The sequence below is a fragment of the Dendrobates tinctorius genome, unplaced genomic scaffold, assembly GCF_039654945.1.
Source record: "Dendrobates tinctorius isolate UK_male_01 unplaced genomic scaffold, ASM3965494v1 ptg000192l, whole genome shotgun sequence".
Lineage (NCBI taxonomy): Eukaryota > Metazoa > Chordata > Amphibia > Anura > Dendrobatidae > Dendrobates > Dendrobates tinctorius.
In genome coordinates, this window is record NW_027361859.1 from 8639279 (window position 1) to 8664192 (window position 24914).

General features: G+C 46.2%; 1 protein-coding gene across 6 annotated transcripts in view; it reads left to right on the plus strand.

The window, feature by feature from the left end:
- Positions 1 to 17840, plus strand: part of LOC141055844 (uncharacterized) — a 104106-nt gene extending 86266 nt beyond the window's left edge. For all 6 annotated transcript variants that reach the window (XM_073552556.1, XM_073552555.1, XM_073552554.1 and 3 more), the window contains 6 exons: positions 4230 to 4364; positions 4494 to 4673; positions 4757 to 4880; positions 4964 to 5061; positions 5246 to 5336; positions 16530 to 17840. In XM_073552556.1, the coding sequence (XP_073408657.1) occupies positions 4230 to 4364; positions 4494 to 4673; positions 4757 to 4880; positions 4964 to 5061; positions 5246 to 5336; positions 16530 to 17584 (1683 nt within the window). In that variant the 3' untranslated portion in view covers positions 17585 to 17840. The remainder of the gene's footprint in view (positions 1 to 4229; positions 4365 to 4493; positions 4674 to 4756; positions 4881 to 4963; positions 5062 to 5245; positions 5337 to 16529) is intronic.
- The last annotated feature ends 7074 nt before the right edge of the window (positions 17841 to 24914 follow it).

The following is a 24914-nucleotide window of genomic DNA, read 5'->3' on the forward strand; positions in this document are numbered from 1 at the left end:
AAAGTTGGGCTTCATTCAGGAGGTCAGAAATGAAGATTCTAGGCTTCCCGACTGCTTGCATTCCCTGTGTTCGGTGGGCCCAGTTTCATTCGAGAGCCTTGCAGAGGGAAATTCTGTCCGTCTGGGACCGGCACCAGATATCACTCGACAAAGGAATGTCCTTATCCCCTGGGATGAGAAGATTGCTACTGTGGTGGTCTTGGCCGGAAAATATGCAGTTAGACATTCCTTGCATCTCCTCACCTTTCCTAGTGATCACTGTGGGCGCCAGCAAGGAAGGATGGGGAGCACACTTGGAGGGAAGGATTCTTCAGGGCAGATGGCCATCAGAGATCTGGTCCAAGTCGTCAAACTACAGGGAGCTTTACGCTGTGTGGGATGCCCTAAGGCTAAATCAATTGTGGCTAAAGGGGCAACATGTCAAAATCTTATCGGACAATGTAACGACGGTGTCTTTCTTGCGATACCAGGAGGCCCGAGACACTGGGCTCTCCAGGATCTGGTGTACAGAATCTTTTCCTAGGCAGAGAAGACCGTCCTTTTGGTAGCAGTGGTTCATCTCAAGGGTTCCCAAAACGTAGTGGCTGATTACCTAAGCAGACAAAAGATCTGGCCAACGGAAAGGGAACTAAACGAGGAGGCATTCAAGCACGTGTGCCAGCTTTGGGGTATGCCTCAAATAGACCTATTTGTGACCAGAAAGAACTCAAAGGTCATCAGATTCTACTCCCTGAATCCTGCGGACAATCAAGAGGCGGTCGACGTGTTGAGTCAGAGGTGGAACAGGTCACTGTCTTATGCCTTTCCCCGATGGCACTTATCCCAAGAATGCTCATGAAGATCCCGGAGGATCAGGTGAAGATTTAATTCACCAGGGCCTGGTCTTCCACCAGAACCTGGAAAGACTTCATCTATCGGCCTGGATCCTGAGCGGAACATCCTAAGGGCTCAGGGGTTATTGGTCCAGGTTATTACCATGATTCAGGCTGGCAGGAAGCCGGTCACTTTGGCAATATACAATAAAATCTGGAAAAGGTTCTGTTTGGAAAGTGACAGGTCCGATGTTATTCCCGGCAAGACCGATATTCCAAGGATCTAGGATTTTCTTCAGGCGGGATTTAATAAGGTTCTCAATCGAAGCACCCTCAAAGTCCAGATATCAGCATTAAGTATATTTTTTGATCATCCGTTGGCCTCTCACCCGTGAGTAGCTAGGTTCATCAGGGCAATACAAAGGTTGCGACCTACTATAAGGCGGTCAGTACCCCCTTGGGATTTGAATCTAGTCCTTAAAGCCTTTTGTAAAGATCCTTATGTATCGGGGGAGAATACAGTTGTGGCCAAAAGTATTGACACCCCTTCATTTACTTTGTCTTAAATGAAAAAACACAAAAAGAATTGTCCTAAAGCCAAATTGGATATAATTCCACACCAAACATAAAAAAGAGGGTGGACAAAAGTATTGGCACTGTTCAAAAAATCATGTGATGCTTCTCTAATTTGTGTAATTAAAAGCACCTGTAACTTACCTGTGGCACCTAACAGGTGTTGGCAATAACTAAATCAAGTAAAGTTGACTCAACCTCTGTCCTGTGTCCTTGTGTGTACCACATTGAGCATGGAGAAAAGAAAGAAGACCAAAGAACTGTCTGAGGACTTGAGAAACCAAATTATGAGGAAGCATGAGCAATCTCAAGGCTACAAGTCCATCTCCAAAGACCAGAATGTTCCTGTGTCTACCGTGCGCAGTGTCATCAAGAAGTTTAAAGCCCATGGCACTGTGGCTAACCTCCCTAGATGTGGACGGAAAAGAAAAATTAACAAGAGATTTCAACGCAAGATTGTGCAGATGTTGGATAAAGAACCTCGACGACTAACATCCAAACAAGTTCAAGCTGCCCTGCAGTCCGAGGGTACAACAGTGTCAACCCGTACTATCCGTCGGCGTCTGAATGAAAAGGGACTGTATGGTAGGAGACCCAGGAAGACCCCACTTCTTACCCCGAGACATAAAAAAGCCAGGTTGAAGTTTGCCAAAACTTACCTGAAAAAGCCTAAGACGTTTTGGAAGAATGTTCTCTGGTCAGATGAGACAAAAGTATAGCTTTTTGGGCAAAGGCATCAACATAGAGTTTACAGGAGAAAAAAAGAGGCATTCAAAGAAAAGAACACGGTCCCTACAGTCAAACATGGCGGAGGTTCCCTGATGTTTTGGGGTTGCTTTGCTGCCTCTGGCACTGGACTGCTTGACCGTGTGCGTGGCATATGAAGTCTGAAGACTGCCAACAAATTTTGCAGCATAATGTAGGGCCCAATGTGAGAAAGCTGGGTCTCCCTCAGAGGTCATGGGTCTTCCAGGAGAACAATGACCCAAAACACACTTCAAAAAGCACTAGAAAATTGTTTGAGAGAAAGCACTGGAGACTTCTAAGATGGCCAGCAATGAGTCCAGACCTGAATCCCATAGGACACCTGTGGAGAGATCTAAAAATAGCAGTGTGGAGAAGGCACCCTTCAAATATCAGGGACCTGGAGCAGTTTGCCAAAGAAGAATAGTCTAAAATTCCAGCAGAGCATTGTAAGAAACTCATTGATGGTTACCGGAAGCGGTTGGTCGCAGTTATTTTGGCTAAAGGCTGTGCAACCAAGTATTAGGCTGAGGGTGCCAATACTTTTGTCTGGCCCATTTTTGGGAGTTTTGTGTGAAATGATCAATGTTTTGCTTTTTGCTTCATTCTCTTTTGTGTTTTTTTCATTTAAGACAAATTAAATGAAGATAATAATACCAAAGAATTTGTGTTTGCAATCATTTTCAGGAAGAAACGGAGTATTATCTGACAGAATTGCAGGGGTGTCAATACTTTTGGCCACAACTGTACGTCCATCTCATATCGGACCATCAAAACGGCATTTTTAGCGGCCATTACTACCGTAAAGATCGTAGGAGAGATTCAGGCCCTGTCCAGTTGGGATCCGTATCTTCAGATGTGAGATCATTGCATAGTCCTTAAATTAGATCCTGCACTTCTTCCAAAGGTAGTGTCCACTCAAAATCTAAACCAGGAAATTATTTTACCTTCCTTTTGTTAGAATCCATCAAATCAGAAAGAGCAGGTCTTTCACGCGTTGGACGTTAGACAGGCAGTCATCAAATATCTAGAGGCCAGTTGTAGTTGGAGGCAGGATCCTAATTTGTTTATTTTATTTGAGGGAAAAAATAAGGGGGAAAAAAAGCCTCAAAAACCACTATTGCAAGATGGATCACTTTGGCAATTTCCCTAGCTTACCATTCAGAAGGAATTTTTTTCCCCCCTGAAGGACTAAGAGCCCACTCGATGAGAGCAGTCTCCACCTCCTGGGCTGAGAGGGGGGCATCAGTCGAGCAAATTTGTAGGGCTGCAACTTGGCCAGACTACATGGATTTTGCAAACATTATAAATTAGATGTATTGTCTAGTCAACAAACCGCCTTTGGGAGAAAGTTTCTCCAGGCGGTGGTCCCACCCTGCGGAGGTACTTTGGTATTCTCCATGGTGCTGTCAGAAAGGACTCCTGGAAACATAATTACCGGTAGGTCTAACACCTAATTTTCTGTCTTTCCAGACATTAGACACTTGTACACTGCATGGTGGAGTGTGTGATCAACCATGCCATTTTTTGTAGCTTCATACAAAGATGGACAGCCGAACAAAGCTCATTAGCATTCCCCAAAACTTCCTTGTTTTTCTATAACTCCAACCAAGGGTATATGCTTGATTAAAATCTTAGACTCATCATGGAGAAAAGCTTCGGGATGATGCCCAACTGGTTTCAGCTTCTAGATTCACCAAAAGCACTTAGTGCACAACAACTGAGAAGAAATGCATGACTCGTGAACATGTTGAAATGTAGAACAGCATCTGGAGTTATAAAACTTTGTCTTTTCTAGAACTCATCGTGGAATGAATAAATGTATACAAATGAACCATTACTTCCGTATATTGTATTGGCTGTATAAAGATTGTTGTGCTGCTCGATGATTTCTTTATTCTTTATATATCTACAAGATTATCTGAATTTATTTATAATTCCCATGATCCTAAGGGACAACACCTAGGTATTCTGTGTCTGACCTCTAGATGTATAAAAGTGTTTTATCACATTATTGCGTTATACCAGCAGCACAACTCTAGTAACTGTATATTTTACTTAGTATTTTGTATGATTTTATAAAAACTTCTTTCCATTCAGGTTCCTCCAACATTTGAGAACAACATTTATTTATATGATTTTGATGATCCATCAAGGATGGATATGGACAGGGATAAGATGGCAGAGAGGACATTACACCTCACCCTGGAGATCCTCTTCCGGCTTACTGGAGAGGTGAGAGATTCTGATGACGTCACATTACATCATTCTTATCTATGGGAATAACAGATGGACAGAACTGGAGAGGTGAGGACTCTGGAAATGTCTGTAGTGAGATTCATTAATGTGTCTCTCCATAACCAGGATTACACAGTGGTGAAGAAGACCTCTAGTGAGCGCTGTCAGGACCCTGTGTCTGAGGGATGGGGAAGACCCCTGAGCTCAATCATGGGGCCTCCACCTCACCTCCTGATACATGAGGACATCAATGACCAGAAGATCCTAGAACTCGCCTACAAGATGATTGAGCTGCTGACTGGAGAGGTGACATTGCTGGGAATGCTGGGACATTATACTGTAACGCTATGAAGGAATCGGGGGGGTGACAGTATCATTGTATGTTTCAGGTTCCTATAAGGTGTCAGGATGTCGCCATCTATTTCTCCATGGAGGAGTGGGAGTATTTAGAAGGACACAAAGATCTGTACAAGGACATCATGATGGAGGCTCCCCAGCCCCTCACATCACCAGGTAATAGACAGGACTAAATACACACGGTCTATAATTATCTGTATGTAAAGAATGAATTCAGTCCCTGTATGTGTTTCCTCCAGTTCTATCCAGTAAGAAGACAAAACCAGAGAGATGTCCCAGTCCTCTTCTTCCACAGGACTATAAACAAGAAGATGCCAATGTTCCTCAGGATCATCAGGTAGATGGAGAGAAGGTGTCATGAGATCTCCTCTGTGATGTGTAGATGGCTGTGAAGGTCTTGTGCTCAGTCTTGTTTTATCCACCAGTATTATATGTTTTACGCTTGTGTAATGAGAACGGTGGAGATGGCAGGATTAGAGCTGATCATAGATGTGACATTTCAATCTGTCTGTTTTTTTCAGGGTGAAGATCTGACCCATATTAATACTACAGAGACATATGTGAGGGGTGATGAGCGGTGTAAAGAGGAGATTCCTACAGATAATGACCCAGGTGAGTAGTAACCACTAAATGCAGAGAATGCATAGATTCATGGAAATATACATTCCTCAACATTAAAATTGCAATGTGGTATATGGCAGGAGCATAAAAGCCAGAATGAAAGCAAATTTTTTTTTAGACGTATTAAGCTTCAAGAATAGGATTACATTTTGGGGGATGATTTTGTGATGCCTCATGTTCATCGATAATCTTCCTATAGATCGTTTGTCCATCAAGTCACCATGGCTCAAGATTGACCTGAAAGCCGTTAATAATAAGAATAGCTGACATTTACTATACAGTATAAGCACAGTGTAGCTGGCAAGGAGATCCCGCAAAGCACCGTACATGTACTGTGTGTGATGTCTCGGGTATGGCTGTGTGTTTTAGCTGACACATTGCTGCGCCCACCATAGTTGGTAGTAGGACAGATTGTAGACTTTTCACAGACTAGATGTCGCTGTCAATAGCGGTATCTAGGTGACTGTGAGACTGTAGGGCACCATGTTTTATATCCGTTTCCATACAAAACAATCGCTGTCAGGTACTGTGGCCTGTTAAAGGGAATCTGTCACCTACCCTTTGGCGGGCGATGAAAACGAGGTCGGTCCGGTCCGATGGGCGGTATGAGTATGATGTGTGCCGCCTCCCCATCCTTGCCCGCCGTCCGCAGGTTATTGCTGAATTGGAGTATGTGTACGCCATTTTTTGCGCGTGCGCTAAGCATTCATAGCTAGTATGCTTTGCCCAACTGCGGGCAAAGCCGAAAAGCCAGACTGCGCATGCGCCGGTTAACTAAGCCCCGGAAGTATTTTGCTGTGTTCCGGGGCTTAGTTACCGACGCATGTGCAGTTCGGCTTTGCCCGCAGTTGGGCAAAGCATACTGCGCGTGCGCTAGCTATGAATGCTTAGCGCACGTGCAAAAAATGGCGTACACCTACTCCAATTCAGCAATAACCTGCGGACGGCGGGCAAGGATGGGGAGGCGGCACACATCGGGAACACCGCCAATCGGACCAGACCGACCTCGTTTTCATCGCCCGCCAAAGGGTAGGTGACAGATTCCCTTTAAGAGCAGCTATCAGAAGGTCCTTAGGCATCTCTTTTTTCACATATGAGAAAACTGGTCCTAGTTTCAACAGTGATTTTGTTCAGCGTTTCATCAGAATGTCATCCTAGTTTGCTACGAGGTTCGTAAGTTTTTGTTGCATAAGATTCTCTATAAAAGGTTCTCTATATTTTTCTACCTAGCAGAAAAATAGACAGCACTCTATGGCATCTGGCGCTGTTCAATTTTTTAAGAACCCCTAGACTAATATTGCCGATTGTGTACCAACACCCGGATCAGTCTCGGACATGGTTTTCCTTGTCCTTCTTGGACTATGCATATTGTAGATTTAGACTTAAGGTAGCAAATGCTGAGGGAACACATGTGGAAACAAGGAGTAAAGAAATGTGATGCAAACTAGAATATGTGTTAATTCATAGAGTCCTCAAAATTTCTCTCTTACTTTTGATGGCAACTTTACAGCCCTTTGGCACTCAAGCCGTTTCATCAGGTATTCATTTAAAATGGCTTTCCAGTAGTCCTGAAGTAGCTCACAGGGGAGCTGAGCATTTGTTGGCTGCTCTGCTTTCACTCTGCATTTCAACTGATCCCAATTGAGTTGAGATCAGATGATGTCTGATGCCATACCCCATCCCTCTCCTTTGCAGAATGCTGTGGTAGCCATACTGGGTAAGTGTGCCTTGAATGTGAAATAAATCACCAACAGGGTCACCAGGAAAGCACACCCACGCCATCACACCTCACCTTCCATGCTTCACACCACACATCTAGAAACCTATCCGATCACTTTTTCTACATATTTCTAAGCATAGCGATTGACAAAAAAATACAAAATTTTGACTCCTCACACCAAAGTGCAGATTTCCACTGATCTAATGTCCACACCTTGTGCTGTTTGGTTCTTCTTATTCACAATATTCAGTAGTAACCTCTTTGCAGCAACTGAATAACAAATGCCTATTACTTGCAGTCTTCTTTGAAAAGTTGATGTTGAGATGTGCCTGCTGCCTGATTTCTGTGCATCATTTATGAGGACTGTCATGTGAGGTGCTGCAAGCCGGTTTCTTAGGCTGGTAACTTTGTTGAACTGTAGTGTAGTGACCACTGTGTCTGCTAGGGGGCGCTGTGTGGGTGTCCCAGGACGGGTGTACAGGCACATTCAGTGTGGTAACAGGAGCAGGGTCCTAAATGACCATTATGTGTCTCAAGGTGGGTGGCCTTGGGATGCAGGCTCCAGGGTGTATTGATCAGCAGAGGTACTGCTGATATTTCTGTTACACTGTGTCAGGGAAGCCTGTGTGTGTCTGTGTGCAATAGAACCTTTAGTGAGGTCATAGCCATGTGATCACCTGTGGGTGTGGTTACAGGACTATGTAATTGAGGTGTCTAGCAGATGAGAGAGAGGGTGAGGGAGTCTGTCAGAGTGTGGACAGACTTCCCTGTGTCCAGGTGGGACACTACAGAGAGTGGCCTGTGTGCTAAGGAAGGAGAAGCCTTCCTGGGTCTGCGGCTGCAGATAGAGCGCTTCTCGGGACATTGCCCTGGCCTATGTATTAGTTGTATATGGGGAGGACTACACCTCCCAGCATGTGCTGAGGCTGTCGGTCCGAGTCTGAAGCCACGGACGTTTATGATCTTTTGGCCTAAGCTAGAGGCTATGTTGGTGATGTGATGAGTTATGGTTTATGAAGCAAATAAACCTCATGAACTTTGGGAAGAACCTGCCTCATAATTGTCTCCCGCTGCACCTGAGCGAGTCACATCCCTACAATTGGCAGAGAACGCGGGCAGCGATTCCCAGAAGCACGTGTGGCAGTGCTGGCGATTCTGAGCCAGGAGTGCAGACGGTCTGACAACCGTGAGTAATACTGACTGAGGTCAGAGAAAGTGACTGTATTAAAATTTGTGGGATACCTCTGAGGAGAAGAGGCATCCAACGACCTGTGTGGGCAACACAGGAGAGACGGACTGGTGTTCGTGTGGTACTGACCTGGGTCAAGGAGTAAAACGGTGACCCGTGTGGCCGACACAGGTATCGGACAGGTGTTCGTGTGGTACTGACCTGGGTCAGTGAGGAAGACAGTGTACCTGGAGGGTTCAGTGAGGAAAGGTCCTGGAGGGTCAGCCCTGGGAGCAGAGTCGGATCCCAGGAGCACGTGGTGTGACCTTGGACCTGGTGAGGCGCGAGTGTTGGGCAGTCTCAGGCGGAGACCGATGTCCTGATGAGCACCCGCCGAGCCCCTGGACCTGGTGAGGCCGGTGTGTGGGGAGACCCTGGGAGGAGGGTCGGCTCCCTGAATTGCACCCGGTGCGCCCTGTGTGTTGGACGGTCTCAGGTGGAGACAGGAGCGTCCTGAATAGCACGCAGACAGGACACGTGAGTTTTTTTTGGAGTTTTTCGTGCATGTGGTTTTTTTTTCCGTTTTCCTCTGCAAAACCTGAAGGTGCTTGCTGTGGCTCAGTGGGGTCACGAAGGTCTCGCAGCACAAGGACCTGGTGTTTTCTTTTTGCGATCTGCCCTGGGAGCATTGGTAGCAGACGCTGTCTGTCTACACCATCCTGCTGCGGCTTTATTGCGTGTAACTATGCGGATACAGTAGTTGTGGCTTTACACAACTATTAAGGGTGAGTACCCTGTATTATTTCTTTGTACCCGTTATACCTACACTGGTAAGGCCCTATGGGCGTGCTTTTGTGGTTTTTTTATCTTTGAGGGTGACAAGCGGCTTCCGGTAACCCGGCGGGGTTACGAAGGCGACAAGCGGCTTCCGGTGGACCGGCGGGTCCACGAAGATGGCGCAGCAGGAGCTGCAGTGACACCAGCCGCTGTGTGTGTGTGATCAGCAGCCGGAGGTGTCGGTGGTTTGTGGAAGCAGGAGCTGTGGCAGTGCCAGAAGGAACTGGTGTGGTGTTGTGCTTAAAGGGCCAGTACCAGCCTGAAGGAAAAAACTGTACTGTGTGAACTGTGGCATAAGAAGTTCTGCAGAACGGTCATGGGGAAATCCCGAAAGGGGGTGGAGTCCCAAAAGGGGGCGGTTACCCAAATCGGGGTGGTAGCCCAAAAAGGGGTGGGGTCCCAAATTGGGGTGGTAACCCAAAAGGGGGTGGAGTCCCAAAAGGGGGCGGTGACCCAAATTGGGGTGGTGGTTCAGAAAGGGGCCAAGTGTGAAGAAATGGCAGCACTGGTTGGCTCAGTGGGTATGTCTGGGAAACTGCAGTGTACGTGTATGTCGTTTCCAGAATGTGGGATATACTTTCCGGAGCATGACGGGCCGCAAGTGTGTACCGTGATGCTGCACCGGGAAGGAATCTCGGGACGGTTGGACTCCAAGAGTCAGGTGACTCTGGTAGGAACTCCTCTCACTTTCTGTCTGACCGAGAAAATGGCCCAGGTTCACTGTAAACATGGGGTCACGGTGAACTATATGCTAGACAGAGTGGTGTTTGAGGGGCCCGGAGGCAGTGAGTGCCAAGGTGGCGGGATACCACCAGACTTAGTGTATACCTTGGAGGGCGGCCGGGACTTTGTCGTGTTGGATGACCTATGGTACGAGGAGGGAGACATTCCTATGGTTGGGCTAACAGATATTAAGATGGTGACGGCTCGTGACGTGGAGAGGTCAGAGGTGGAAGTGACCGGGAAAAGGGGTACGTCAGCCCAATGGACGAACCGGACATCTTGTGACAAAACTGACGCTGACATGATAGATAAGACGGCTGAAGTAGTCACACGGTTAGTGAGTAACTGGAGGGGTGACTCGGCAGGTCGGGGTGACTCAATCTCTGGGGGTGACTGTGGCTCTGAGAGAGACAGGGAGTACAGACTAGAGGAGCTGGAGAAAGAAGTCTCTGAGCTCAAAGGTCACATGGTAACGTGGCAAGGACTGAATCAGGCCCTCAGAGAAGAGGTGGATGAACATGTCAAACGAGAGAGCGTACTGAGACAAACGGCCGAGCACAGGGTCGAGGAGCTTGAGAAAGAAGTCTTGGAGCTCAGAGGTCACCTGTCCACCTGGCAAAGTGGGAACAAGAACCTCAAGGAAGAGATGGAGGAACTCAGAGGAGTAGTTTACAGTCTTCTGCGGGAGAAATTGGATGAAGACTTACCGCGGGTGAGCGCGAGTGAGAATAAGACAGAACTGCCCGTAGCCATCTTAGAAAAGGGTCCTGGAGACTGTAAATCTCAGGAAGATGATGAGCCAAGAGCTGCACAAGACAGTCACCTGGTCTTGGCAGATACCTTGAAGGAAGTGTCTGTGGGGAACCCAGAGCCATCTGTCCAGGATGAGAGCAAGTCCATGACCTTCAAGTGCGTGATGGAGTTACCCGAAGATGTGCGAGAAGCGTGTGCCAGCGAAGGTGTGCATGAGACCATTAAAAAGGCAGTAAAAGCCTATAGTGTGAGCTGGGCACCAGAAACAAACCAGTTGGTGATACTGGCAGAAACGGAAGACACAGAGAGAAGGGTGGCTGTCCTGAAGGAGATGCACCTACAATGTCTCCACACGAAACAGATGCTCGTGGAGCGTAATAGGAAAGCCGCTCGATGTCTGGAGCTTGCAAGGGAAGCTCAAAGTCGGCCGGGCTTTGTGGAAGACATAATTCCGGTACCCAGAAATCTGGTGGGGGAAGTCATTGGCAGACTTGGAGAGGTGATGCAGGAGATGTGAATCGATCCAGTGTGAAGAGAGTGAGGATCCCACCTGCTGGTGAAATCCAAGTCGCTGTTGAAGATGACATGGTTCCTGTCATTGTGGTAGGTTCGGTGGAAAGCATTGGGAAGCTTCGCATGCTCCTGGAATATCGGGTAGCGTACCTGAAGGAGATTGAGCAGCTAAGACAGGATCGACTGCAGGTGAATAAGCAGATACAGAACGTCAGGTGGCATCCACCTCCAACCCAAGGTGTAAGGACCCGAAGGGATTCTCCAAGGAATGAAAGGACAGGTAGTCGAAGGCAAGAGCGTCGAGAGTCCGCAAGTGGCCGTTCTAATCTTAGTGACATAGGCACGAGACCCGGTGGTGGACATAGAGACAGAGGGTCAGACTCAGACCAGCCACTAAGCCCAACTGGACATGGGACTCATGACCGTACGAACTGGGACAGCTGGCCAGTGAGAGAAAAGTCGGGGGACGGAGCGCACTGCAGACAGGTGGAGACTAAAGAGTGTCTGGTCACACTGACGGACGTTGACGGGAAGGCCAAAGCCCAAGGCCGAGATACTGACCGCTGGGGGCGGGGGAGGCCTAATGTAAATATAATGCAGTATGATTACCGAAACAGACGGAGATCGTCCTCTCGACTTGTAGGACAGGGTGACATGGGTGCCCGGTCTCAAGATCCCTGGGTGATGTCATTTGTTTAACCCCACAAGTTTGAACAGAGGGGGGAGGTATGTGGTGTAGTGACCGCTGTGTGGGTGTCCCAGGACGGGTGTGCAGGCACATTCAGTGTGGTAACAGGAGCAGGGTCCTAAATGACCATTATGTGTCTCAAGGTGGGTGGCCTTGGGATGCAGGCTCCAGGGTGTATTGATCAGCAGAGGTACTGCTGATATTTCTGTTACACTGTGTCAGGGAAGCCTGTGTGTGTCTGTGTGCAATAGAACCTTTAGTGAGGTCATAGCCATGTGATCACCTGTGGGTGTGGTTACAGGGCTATGTAATTGAGGTATCTAGCAGATGAGCGAGAGGGTGAGGGAGTCTGTCAGAGTGTGGACAGACTTCCCTGTGTCCAGGTGGGACACTACAGAGAGTGGCCTGTGTGCTAAGGAAGGAGAAATGTTGTGAGTTCATTTTCACCTTCACCATTGAGGTCTGATGAACTCCCTCTTCTGGTGAAGGAAGGTAGTGAGGCTGATTACCAAGCACCTGGGCAGGATGATGATGACTGGGTGATGGGAATTACTGACTGGATATAAGGCAGCCGACGCCCTTCTGCCTTGCTGGTGATCTCTCTGAGGGATTCTAGGAGACCAGTCTGATTCCTGCTCCTCAAAAGCTAAGTTTTCTGCTCTACTTTTTGCATTTGTGTTTTGGTTTTGTTTTGCATTGTTTTTCTTGATTTCTGCCATTCCCTGCTGGGGTGAGCTGAATTCCTTTTTGCTCTGTCTTCAGAAAATACCTGAGTACTGATTTAGTCTTTTTGAAGCCTAGCGTCTTCAGGGCTTTTTTCCCTATCAGCTGTTGGCTCTTGTTTTGATAGGGTTTTGGCAGATTACAGACAGCAGCTTTTCTATCCTGTCCTATCTAGTTATCTTGGGCCCCATCATTTGCTTAGCCTATCTTTCTATCTGTGTGAGTGTTTTTTCATCTTGCTTCACCGTCATTATATGTTGGGGGCTGCCTATTGCTTTGGGGTCTGCTCTGGGGCAGTTTAGATTTCCCTTTCTGTCTTTCGGCTATATAGTTCTCCGGCTGTGATCGAGGGGTCTAGAGCACCGTAGGAACCCCCCACGGCTACTGCTAGTTGTTGTTGATAGGTTCAGGAGTCTGCAATCCGATAGCTGCCAACTTCTCTGGTTTTCTGGACTTAGCTAGTATTTCTGTTTTTGCCTCCTACGGTGACTCATTCATAACAGAGAAGCCTTCCTCGGTCTGCGGCTGCAGATAGAGCGCTGCTCGGGACATTGCCCTGGCCTATGTATTAGTTGTATATGGGGAGGACTACACCTCCCAGCATGTGCTGAGGCTCTCGGTCCGAGTCTGAAGCCACGAACCTTTATGATCTTTTTGCCTAAGCTAGAGGCTATGTTGGTGATATGCTGAGTTATGGTTTATGAAGCAAATAAACCTCATGGACTTTGGGAAAACCTGCCTCATAATTGTCTCCCGCTGCACCCGAGCGAGTCGAAATCCCCACAGAACTTATCCCTCTGCTTTAGAGGCAATTCTTGCTCTTCCTTTCCTGGGGCGGCCCTATTCCGTCCCAGTTTCATCACAGCAGCCTGATTTTCATCAATGTTCTTGACGATACCTTCAAGCTTCTAGTAATTTTCGAGATTGACTGACCTTCTTGTTTTAAAATATTGATGTACTGTGGTTTATATTTATTTGAGTGGTTCTTGCCATTCTCTGGCTTGGTATAGTTGTGGAAGAGGGATTGGCTCTTTTTGGATTTGTGTGCTAATACTACTTCTGCAAAATACAACTGATGTTAGAAAATATTTTCGGAAGGCCAGTCATTCCAGAAATTGACCCATGACGAGGCAGACCTGTTCATTGGAAGCCATTCCAGGTGACTGGAAAAAAGCTGCTTCATAGAATGCCAGGGAGGCGTAAAACTGTTATCAAAGTAAAATATGGATTCTTAGAGGAATTGATTGTTTAACACACATTTTGATTTGTTACACACTTGTTTCTTTACTACTTTTTTCCATGTGTGATCTTTTCATGGTTTTACTTCCTTCACTCTGAACCTACAATGTGCACATTCCAAAAACAACAAAGCTACTGCATGAACAAGTGTGAACAAAATTTTCACAAGTATTGTACATAAAGGAAAATGGTAAAACTGAAAACATCAACTTATCAAAAACAAGCCTTCATATGGCTCTGTTGGCAGAAAAATAAGCAAGTTCTAGCTATTAAATTTTTTTGGAGGGGGCAAAAAATTGTTTTCTTTGTACAAAAGTAGTACAACATAAAAAAGTTACATGAATCTGATAGCGCTGTAATCGAACTGACCTCAAGAAGTCAGTTGCCTATTCCACTGTGCAGTAACAGCATAAAAATTAATGAAAACTAATAAAAATAACTCTGGCATTTTTTTTTTGTTCTGCCTCCCAAAAATCCAAATTAAAAGCTGATATAAAAAAGTTACATAAACCAAAATTGTATCAATGAAATCTCCCAATCTTTATGCAAAACAATCATCCACTCAGATCTATCACCTGCCAACAGATATAGTACCGTATTTTGCCGATAAAAGAGATGCACCAGACCATAAGACGCATCACAAATTTTGGGGAAAAAAAAGGAAATCCCTTTTTTTAACTAAAATTGTTGTGTCTTATAGTCTGATTTTACGGTAGTTTACAGGGGGTGGGGCGGCTGCGATGGAGCGGTTTCCAAGGAGGCAGAGTCACTGCTCCCGGAAGCTGGTAGCAGCGGCAGAAGTGAGGCGATTCTGCAGGCCCCAGGCTGGGTGGAGGGGGTGCAAAGCTGCGCAGGCCCCGGGCTTTCACAAAATGGTGGTGGAGTCCCCTCACTTGACATTGTTTTCAGTGTGGCGGTACCTCAGTAAAATGGCTGCCGGAGGCTGCGCATGCGCAGCTTGAGAACTCTGCTGCCCTGATCTCGATCTGTGCATGCACCACCTCTGGCGGCCATTTTCCTGAAGTCCACAGCAGTGATAACAATGTGCGGTGACTCCACCGTCATTCCGTGAAAGCCCGGGGCCCGCCACAGCCTTGCACCGGCGATCACTCCATCCTCCTAGCCTGGGTCCCGCAGCATCACCCCTTTCTTGCCGCCGTCACCTTCCTGCAGCAGCGACCCTGCCTCTTGTGACCCCGCTCCACCTCAGCCGCCTCCCACTTGGTAAGCTACATTCAGATTATAAAATTCACCCCTATTTTACAACCACATTTTGGGGAAAAGGTGCATCTTATAATAAGAAAAATACAGTATATAGGGAATATCCATGTTACTGAAAGATGAAAGACTTTGGAAAAGTGACAAGTTTTAAAAAAAAATAATCCAACAAAATCTGCGCTTTGAAAGCTTTCTTCTTCTGAGCCTCCCTCCCATTGTGCAAAAAGTAGTTAAGCTTTAACAAGGGTTTACTGGGACAGAGAGGAGCTAGAAGACCGCGGCATCTGATTTCTTCTTCTTCACTGATTAGATTCACTTCACCTTCTTATTAAATGGTGCAAGTTTCTTTTAGCAGTGCAGGGGTTAGTCTGCTCTGTTGAGAGCTCCTGGAAGCTTTCTTGTGTCACGGCTTTCAGCTGTGCACTGTTAGCCACTTTCATCTCCTATATAAACTGGGTAAACTAGTTAGCACTCGTGGTCAGAGTTAGCTTTTGCTGCATGGCTGGTGGTTGTTGGTGGTGGTTAATGGAGAAGGAGTTTGGTGGATTTATCTGTGACTGTTGCTAGGTTTTGAGTGTGTGATAATTCCTTTACTTCTCCTACTTTGGTAACCTCATTCTCCACTCACCGGGTAATTCCTCTCATCTGTGTGAGTATATTTGTACGTTTGGTATTTTTCTTTATCCCTGTTCGTATTACTTTGTTAGTGTGGTTGGTGTATTACGCTACACTACTACTCCCCTCTTCCCTGGCTGAGGGCAGATTCAGGAGATAAGGCAAAGTTTGTGGCGCCGGCATCTTCACCATCAGAAGTTATCCGGGGAACAGGGTGAGCTAGGGCGCGCCTAGCAGTAATCACAGGGAAGGAGCCCCTGGTTCCGCGACACCCCACAAGAGTCGGGACAGTGTTGACATGAATGTAATTTTTACAGTGGATCTGCTGTTAGTCACAAGAAAAGAACCTTATGGCACAGCCTTCATCATATTGCTTATCACTTTTGAAGTTTGAGGAGACATTATTCAAAGTATCCGAGTATTGAGCATAGACCACAATTTTTATAATGGCTTCCACCATGCTTTTTCAAACAGCATACATTTAAAGTCTGCGCAACTTACTATGTTATCCATCAATCAAATCCAAGACAGGAGTGATCTCTCTGCACACAGGTGGTGCTAAATGCAGCAGTTCCCAGTTTATTCAGAAGTTCCATATGGAAAGAAAATCCAAAACTCTCATCAAAAACTCTTTACCTAGGAGTAGACTAAGGAAGAAAATATATCAAAGACTTGTTCTTCTTTTGAATCCATGCTCAGTTTTGTTTATTCTTCCTTTATGATACTCCAGTGAGCATTTTAGTAGAAAATATTGATCATAGGAAACACTGAAACAAGAACCTGTGATGATATGGACTTAATTAACTACATGTGGGGTACCATAGAGATGCTTTTTTTGAGGTCTGTTAGATCAGTGATCAGTTTCATGTGACATTTGTTTATTTTTTTTTAAATTCTGTATGTCTTGTAATTTGTGTGGATGTTATATATGAGTATAAATATTAAACTATATCATTCTAACTAATAAAATCTTTTTATGCTTGGCAGATGATTGTCACAGGAGCGCAGACGGACAAAAGATATCTTTAGATTGTAAAGCAGATGATTGTGATATCCCACAAGTTACACGTGAAGAGCATGCCACAAATCCAAATATAGCCCTCTACAGCAAAGATCTATCATCTGATTCTTCATCACAGAAAGTTAAGAAAAATAAGCATAAGAAAAAAGGTTTACTAAATCAAATCGATCGCACATGGGAGAAGCCATATTCATGTTCAGAATGTGGGAAATGTTTTGACTGGAAATCAAAGCTTATTAAACATAAGAAAACTCACACAGGGGAGAAGCCATTTTCTTGTAAAGAATGTGAGAAATGTTTTACAGAGAAATCAGATCTTTTTAGACATCAGAGAATCCACACAGATACAAAACCATTTTCATGTTCAGAATGTGGAAAATGTTTTAGGCAGAGATCAACTCTTGGTAAACATAAGAATATTCACACAGGGGTAAAGCCATTTTCATGTTCAGAATGTGGGACCCTTTTTACTGCTAAATCGTCTCTTATTAAACATCAAAATATTCACACAGGAGCAAAACCGTACTCATGTTCAGAATGTGGAAAACACTATAATGATAAATCAAATCTTGTTAGACATCAGTGGATTCACACAGGGGTGAAACCATTTTCATGTTCAGAATGTGGAACACTTTTTACCGATAAATCATCTCTTGTTATACATCAACATATTCACACCGGAGAGAAGCCATATTCATGTTCCGAATGTGGGACTTCTTTTAGTGATAAATCAAGTCTTAATAGACATCAGAGGGTTCACACAGGGGTGAAGCCATTTTCATGTTCAGAATGTGGGACACGCTTTACTGCTAAATCATCTCTTATCACACATCAGAATATTCACACCGGAGCGAAGCAATTTACATGTTCCCATTGTGGAAAATTGTTCAACCGGAAATCAAATCTTATTAAACATCAAACAACCCACACAGGGGAGAAGCCATTTTCATGTTCAGAATGTGGGAAATGTTTTAGCCAGAATTCAGATCTAGCTAGACATCAGAGAATTCACCAGAAGTGAAACAATTTTCATGCTGAAAATGTGAGCAATATCTCTCGAGAAAATCATGTCTTAATAACCATTACCATCAAAAACCTAACAAATAGCAGAAGCCACTTTCATGGACTGTATGCGGGAATCTGTCACCGGAAATTAGAGGGCTATGTAAATGCCCTGTGTCCGGTCCGATGGCCGGTGTTTCTTCTTCTTTTCTCCACCCCATCCGTGACCGCCGTCTGCGATATTTTCCGGAATTAGAGTAGTTTTCCTCCATATTTCGTGCGTGCGCAAAGCAATCTTGCCTCGAGCACGCGCAGTATGCTTTGCCCAACTGCGGGCAAAGCCGAAAATCATTACTGTGCATGCGCCGGTGCACTTTGTCCTCGAACACAGTGAAATACTTCCGGGACATATTGTACCGGCTCATGCGCAGTAATGATTTTTGGCTTTGCCCGCAGTTGGGCAAATTATACTGCACGTGCGCGAGGCAAGATTGCTTTGCACACGCGCAAAATATGGAGGAGAACTACTCTAATTCCGGAAAAAAACGCGGACAGCGGCCACGGATGGGGTGGAGAAAAGAAGAAACAACGCCCATCAGACCGAACACAGGGCATTTACTGTACATAGCCCGCAAATTTCCGGTGACAGATTCCCTTTAAATTAAAACCATCAAGCCATTTTGCCACTGTGTCTATACGAGTAGTGTTTCTAAATATTTGTATACTCTGCATCCATGTTTTTGGGAGTAGTGTGTCTAAAAAATTAGAAATCTCGCGCAGGAAAAGGAAATTATAGACTGAATTTTTAAAATGTTTTATGCACAAATCACATCTGCTTAAACATCAAAGGACGCAGAAATTGAGTTTTTTTATCCTTGTTTTCCTTACAAACAATACAATGAAAAATGCAACTATATACTGTAAGCACGCGAGGGTAGGTTCCTCTCTTCTCTGTTCCAGTCTGTCGTTGTTAGTGTGTTCATTGTAATTTTATATTTGTATTTTGTATGTAAAACCCTTTTTCTTTGTACAGCACCATGGAGTTAGTGGTGCTCTAAAATAATAATAGTCAAAATATAGTCTTCTGATTTAAGAAATAAGGAAGGCAATTTAGGACACTAAGGCCCAGATTCATCAAGACCAGCGTTTAATGCACAGGGCTTGAAGAGTTAGTGGGTAGATGGGTGGAGGCTTGATTGGTAGAGTGTGAGGTGCCTTATTCATTAAGCATCGTGCCTGATGATAAATCAGGTGAGACGTAAAGATTTGTGGCATGCGGAACTCCAATGCTCCTCATGACTTTGAGCTTCGATCACCACACCCCGTCCAACTCCCAACTCCAACCACTTTGTTGGAGCTGGGTAAAATTGTCATGAAAACACCAAAAGTTGCTCTATTTTTGCACAGACTTGCATTCTGCATAAATGGTATGTCAAAGTCAGAATTCCTATGTAAAGGCAGAGTTGTGTCAAGGCTTAATTTTCTTATTGAACAACTACAGTGCTGTTGGTTTATTGAAAAGATTATTAAACCCGAATATTTAAGAAAGTAAAAGTGTGGTTCTGTCTTTCTTAGAATATCTATGTGTGCAGAATTATGAAAATAAATGAAACAAAAAACATAATTCGACTATCTTATTTGTTTGTTAATGTGAGAATAATAACCAGACAACTAAAAATTGTACAAATACACTGAATATATATATAGTATATAGTGTGTATATATATATATATATACTATATACTGTGTAATATAATAATATAGCATCCTTCTTCTTAATTAGTCATAAGCTTTCCATATGTAGAGGTCTGTTATTGATCCCCCCACGGGCTCATCCATCTGGACTGTCAAGAGGCGCTTTCATCTCCTCAGTCCATAAAACCTTTGAATAATCTTGTCTTCAGATATTTCTTGGCTCAGTCTTCTGGTCCAGATGAATTACAGCCTAGGGTACTGAAAGAGCAGGCAGAGGAAATTGCAGAACCACTAACCAGAATCTTTAAAAAGTCCTGGAGAAGTACCAGAAGGTTGGAGAAGGGCAAATGCCAATTAAGATATTAATTTTTATTTACATTGATTTTTATATTTTATTGTTCTCAATGCATGCCATTATATAATGAATAAAGATTTATAACTGGAATATTTCATTTAGTGATATCTAGGATGTGGTATTTTAGTGTTCCCTTTATTTTTTTGAGCAGTATAATATATATATTTTATACTGCTCAAAAAACAATAAAGGGAACACTAAAATACCACATCCTAGATATGTCTGAATGAAATATTCCAGTTGCATATTTTTATTCATTACATAGTGGAATGCTTTGAGAATAATAAAGCTTAAAAATTATCAATGTAAATCATAACTTCAATCCCTTAGAGGTCTGTAATTGGAATGAAACTCAAAAATAGTTGAAAATCAAATTATATTCTGATCCAACTTCAGTAGAAATGCCTCAAGAAAAGGAAATGATGCTCAGTAGTGTGTGTGGCTTCCATGTGCCTGTATGACCTCCCTACAACCCCATGGCATGCTCCTGATGAGGTGGCAGATCAACTCCTGGACAGTATATGGTGCAATGGACCGTTGGTGGATGGAGCGAGACATGATGTCCCAGATGTGCTTGATTGCATTCAGGTCTGGGGAACGGGCAGGCCAGTTCATTGCATCAGTGCCATCATCATGCAGGAACTGCTGACACACTTCTGCCACATGAGGCCTAGCATTGTTATGCATCAGAAGGAAACCAGGGCCCACTGCACCTGCATATGGTCTCACAATGGGTCTGAGGATCTCATCATGGTACCTAATGACAGTCAGATTACCTCTGGCTAGCAGATGGAGGTCTGTGCAGCCCTCAAAGAAATACCTCCACACACCATTACTGACCCACTGCCAAACCAGTCATGCTGGAGGATGTTGCCTGCATCTGAAACCTGATACCGGGCATTTCCTCTCGAAGCCTTCTCCCACCCCCAGCACAGCTAAGTGGAAAGGATGTCCCTTTGTTCTGAAACCACGAGGTTTGAATACAGGTATAGGAAATATTAAAGAAGCCTAGCGGGCGCCTCGCTCATGACAGATATAAAACCCACATTTCTGCGAAGGGCACAAGGCCAGCTTTCTAATTCCTAATTTTCACAGTTATAACCTCTCCAGAAACTGAGATATGGATTGCTCCCAAATGGAGTGTCTTAATTATGGCATGATTGGTGTTGGTGGATTCTATTCGGTAAATCACAAACAATGATACCATATATGTGTCTGTGCAAACTTCCCTTGTGAAGATATGGCTATTATAAAGTTTTAGTAAAGAATCATAACTTAGAGAAAGGGGGTTGGACCTCACTAGACCGCCCATTTCGTGAGGTCACAGACCCTGGACTATAAGGTATTCCCTACCAACTTCCAGTCAGTTGGAACTACAGAGTCCGTGCTGACAAGACATGCAGATGAGTGGAGACATGTGGCGCCGCCTTCTCCCCCCACTTGGTCTGCCTGATACCGACTAAGCACATGTGAGTGTTACTTTCTGTCTTTTTAATCCCTTTATGTTATATTTGTATTTTACATATTTGATGTCTCAACTTTATAGCAACTTTTATCTGTAATCACTGCCCATTTGGGAAATAAATGATAAAATTATTCAGTCTGCCTTCATGCTCTAAGAAACGAACTATGCGCCTTTTTTAGATAATTATGCTACTGTTCGGGTTGGCCTCGAACCCCTCCATTAAGTCTATAACTTAAGTGGAGAAACCAGGAGCTGGTGGCAGCGTGGTGTGTGCGGTTGGTTAGGCTGGTTGGCAGTCTGGAAGGGTCTTCTATTGCTGGATGAGTGGTTGAGGCCACAGCATTGATAGTTCCTTCACTGCAGTTGTCTAATTGTCCGTGCACAACAAGCAGCCCGTCCGGTGACTAATCCTAGGTGCAGTTCCCTGACTGACCTGAGGGTAAGGGGGCGCCGGAGAGCTGCGAGTTCCAAAGTGGAACTGAGAAAGTGCGATATACATAAATCCCCGCAGTTCTTGGAAGGTTGTTAGCAGTGGTGGGGCATCCAAAATACCCCCCTGCGGTAAATTGTTAGAGCGAGATTAGCTTGCTGTGTTTTGATCACATGGTGATAGTGGTGGGATAGCTAAGATAAGCCCCCACTGTGCCTGTGATAGCCGTGTGCCGGCAGTGGGTCACGTCCCTCCGTCCGCTGACATACCAGTGTCAGTGGTGGGATCGTGACGTATTGGCACAGGCTGCGCTGTCCGTCACAATTTGGTGGCAGCGGTCTACTCTGCCACATATTGGTGGCAGAGCGGTGGGATAATCCTTGAGCATTAGTGATTTGGTTTGAGCAATCATTCCTCTCACTAAAGACCTGCACGGTTCCTGCGGGAATCCTGCGTCATAGATTTTGGAGAACAGACTCAGTGGTAACTAGTCCTGAGACATTTTTGTGTACTTGCAAGTATTCCCTCCCTTCTTCGATTTTCTTTTCTATCTTTTATTTGGCAACCATGGTGGCAACAGGAGAACACTGGTACAGACAGCAGAAAAAGGAAAACCTTGCTGCAGTATGCACGTACCGAGGCATTGACGCCACAAGCAAAACCAAAGATCAATTGATCGCGGCTCTGGTGCAGCTGGACAACACCCAAGGTCCAGCGGGCGCAGAACTTGGCCCAAGTGACAATGGGGCTGCAGCAGAGGCTCCACTCCTGAGGCGCTGGCCCCACATTCACCCAGAGCGCGCTGGACCCCTACCTGCAAGCGGCCTTGGACTCACTCCCTGCCGAAGACCGCGAGGGACGTATGACGCTGATCCAGCAAGCTCGGGAGAGAGCGGAGCAGCGAGCCGAGCGGGAGGCGGAGAGAGCTGAGCGCCCAAGCCCAGAGAGCCGAGCGGGAGGCCCAGAGAGCCCACGAACTGGAGATGCTCCGACAAGGGGGAACATCCTCCATAGCCTGCCGCAGTGAGCCCAGCGGCACCCAGAGTCCTAAACCCCGGCCAGAGCATTTTCTTGTGATGGAAAAGGACGGGGACTTGGACATGTTTCTGCGAGCCTTTGAAAAAACCTGCAGACAGTACCAGCTGCCTAGCGGACAATGGGCCAGGTACTTGACCCCAGGGCTAAAGGGCAAAGCTCTGGAGGCGTTTGCTTCTCTCTGGCCAGAAGATGATGACGACTATGATGCCATCAAGCAGGCCCTGATCGCCAAATACCGGCTAACGCCTGAAGTATACAGAAAGACGTTCTGGAACCTCCAACGTGGCCCACAAGATAGTTATAGCGATGTGGTGCAAGGACTCAGGACCCACTTTGACCAGTGGATCCATGGACTGTCAGTTAACACCTTTGAGCTGCTACGGGACCTGATGATCAAAGACCAGTTCCTGCATCTTTGCCCAGCTGAGGTCCGACAGTTCATCCTGGACCGCGAACCACTGAACACGGACAAAGCAGCACAGATCGCCGACAACTATGAGGCCAACCGGAAGCCAGAGACGCGGAGGCCGGTCACCACCAGCTGTAGAGGGGGTAAGCCTGCATCCAACCCCAGTGCCCCAGCTAGCTGTCCCTCCGGAGGCCCTGTCCCTGTTGCCAACCCCAGGCCTACTACTGACAGTCGCCTGTGTTACCACTGTCACTGGCCTGGTCACCTCAGTTTCACCTGTCTGGGGAAGCCGAAGAACCGCCCAGCCAAGGCCCCTGGGCCCACCGCCTCTGTTCTTTTGGTGGGAGGTGTGGTTGGGAGGATTGACGACAACGTTCAATGTGTCCAGGTGGGGGCCCGTCTTGCTACAGGCCTCAAGGACACCAGGGCTGAACAAACCCTCATCCGTCCTGGACTGGCGGGCCCTGAAGAGTTTGTTGAGGGGAAAACCCTGACTGTCACCGGGATTGGAGGCACCCATTGTCCCTTGCCAGTGGCCCGGGTTTTTCTTGATTGGGGTGCTGGGAGCGGGTTGAGGGAAGTGGGAGTGTCTGAAAACCTGCCCACTGATGTTTTATTGGGGACTGACTTGGGGAGGATGGTTGCATACTACGTCCCTGACACCCCTCCCCAACCTGATAATAAGGGTAACGTTAACCCTGATGATGATGATGATGATGACGGGAAACTGAATGAGTTACCTACTTATGACTTGATGAGTAATGATGCAACTAATAACCATTCTCTCCCCAGGAATTATGCTGATGGTGATGTAACTGTACTAAAGAAATCTGATAACCATTCTTTTCCTCGGAATGATGATGTATCTGTGCCGACTGAACCTGTTAACCATTTCTTTGAAATGGTAGATGTGTCCACAGGTACCGAAGTGCTCAGCCCCGTCACTCTGCGGAGTGAGACGGCTGAGGAACCCCTGGCAGGAGCAAGCAACGGTGCTCAAGGAAATGGGGAAGTGCATGGGGACCATGAGGAAGGTAATGCCATGCAACTGACCAGTGCCACCGAGGAAGGTAACTGGCCCATAAGTAGCACTGCTCCTGAAGTGTTGTGGGTGGATGGGAAGGTAGAGCCCATAGCCGCGCCGACTGGTGGGTCTGTAGAAATCCCCAGGGAGACAGCATACATAGCAGCTGTCACACGCAGTCAGAGTGCCCAGATCGCAGGTAGCGCCCTGTCTTCTGGACCCTCTTCTGCTACCGGAGAGTCTGAACCAGAGGTGAACCCAGAGCAGGTTCCCAAGGGTCCCAGTAAGGTAGGGACCCTGACGTCACTTCTGGCAGCCTCCAGCAAGGAGTTCCAGGCTGCTCTGCACTCAGATGCGAGCCTGGAGAAATTGAGAGGTCTCGCCGAGACGCCCACCTCCGAGTCTGTCAAGGAGAGGGTGTTCTAGGAACGAAGAAGGTTGTACCGGGAGACAGTACCCGGAGATTCCCAAAAGGAGTGGTTGAGGGAAAGACAGCTGGTCGTCCCCCTACAGTTCAGAACTGAGTTGTTGCGGATTGCCCATGAGATTCCACTCGCTGGACACTTGGGGATCAGCAAAACAAAGGCACGGCTGTCTCAACACTTCTATTGGCCCAAGATGGGGACAGATGTAACACAATACTGCTGCACCTGTAACACCTGTCAAAAAGTGGGTAAGGCGGGGCCTGCTCTTAAGGCTCCCCTTATTCCTTTGCCGGTGATAGAGGAGCCTTTCCAGAGAATCGCGGTGGACATTGTAGGCCCGCTGGCCGTCCCCAGCAGCTCTGGAAAGCAATACATTCTCACCGTGGTAGACTACGCTACCCGGTACCCAGAGGCAGTAGCTCTGTCTTCAACCAGGGCAGATAAGGTGGCTGACGCACTGGTGACCATCTTTTCAAGGGTAGGATTTCCCAGGGAGATGCTTACCGAT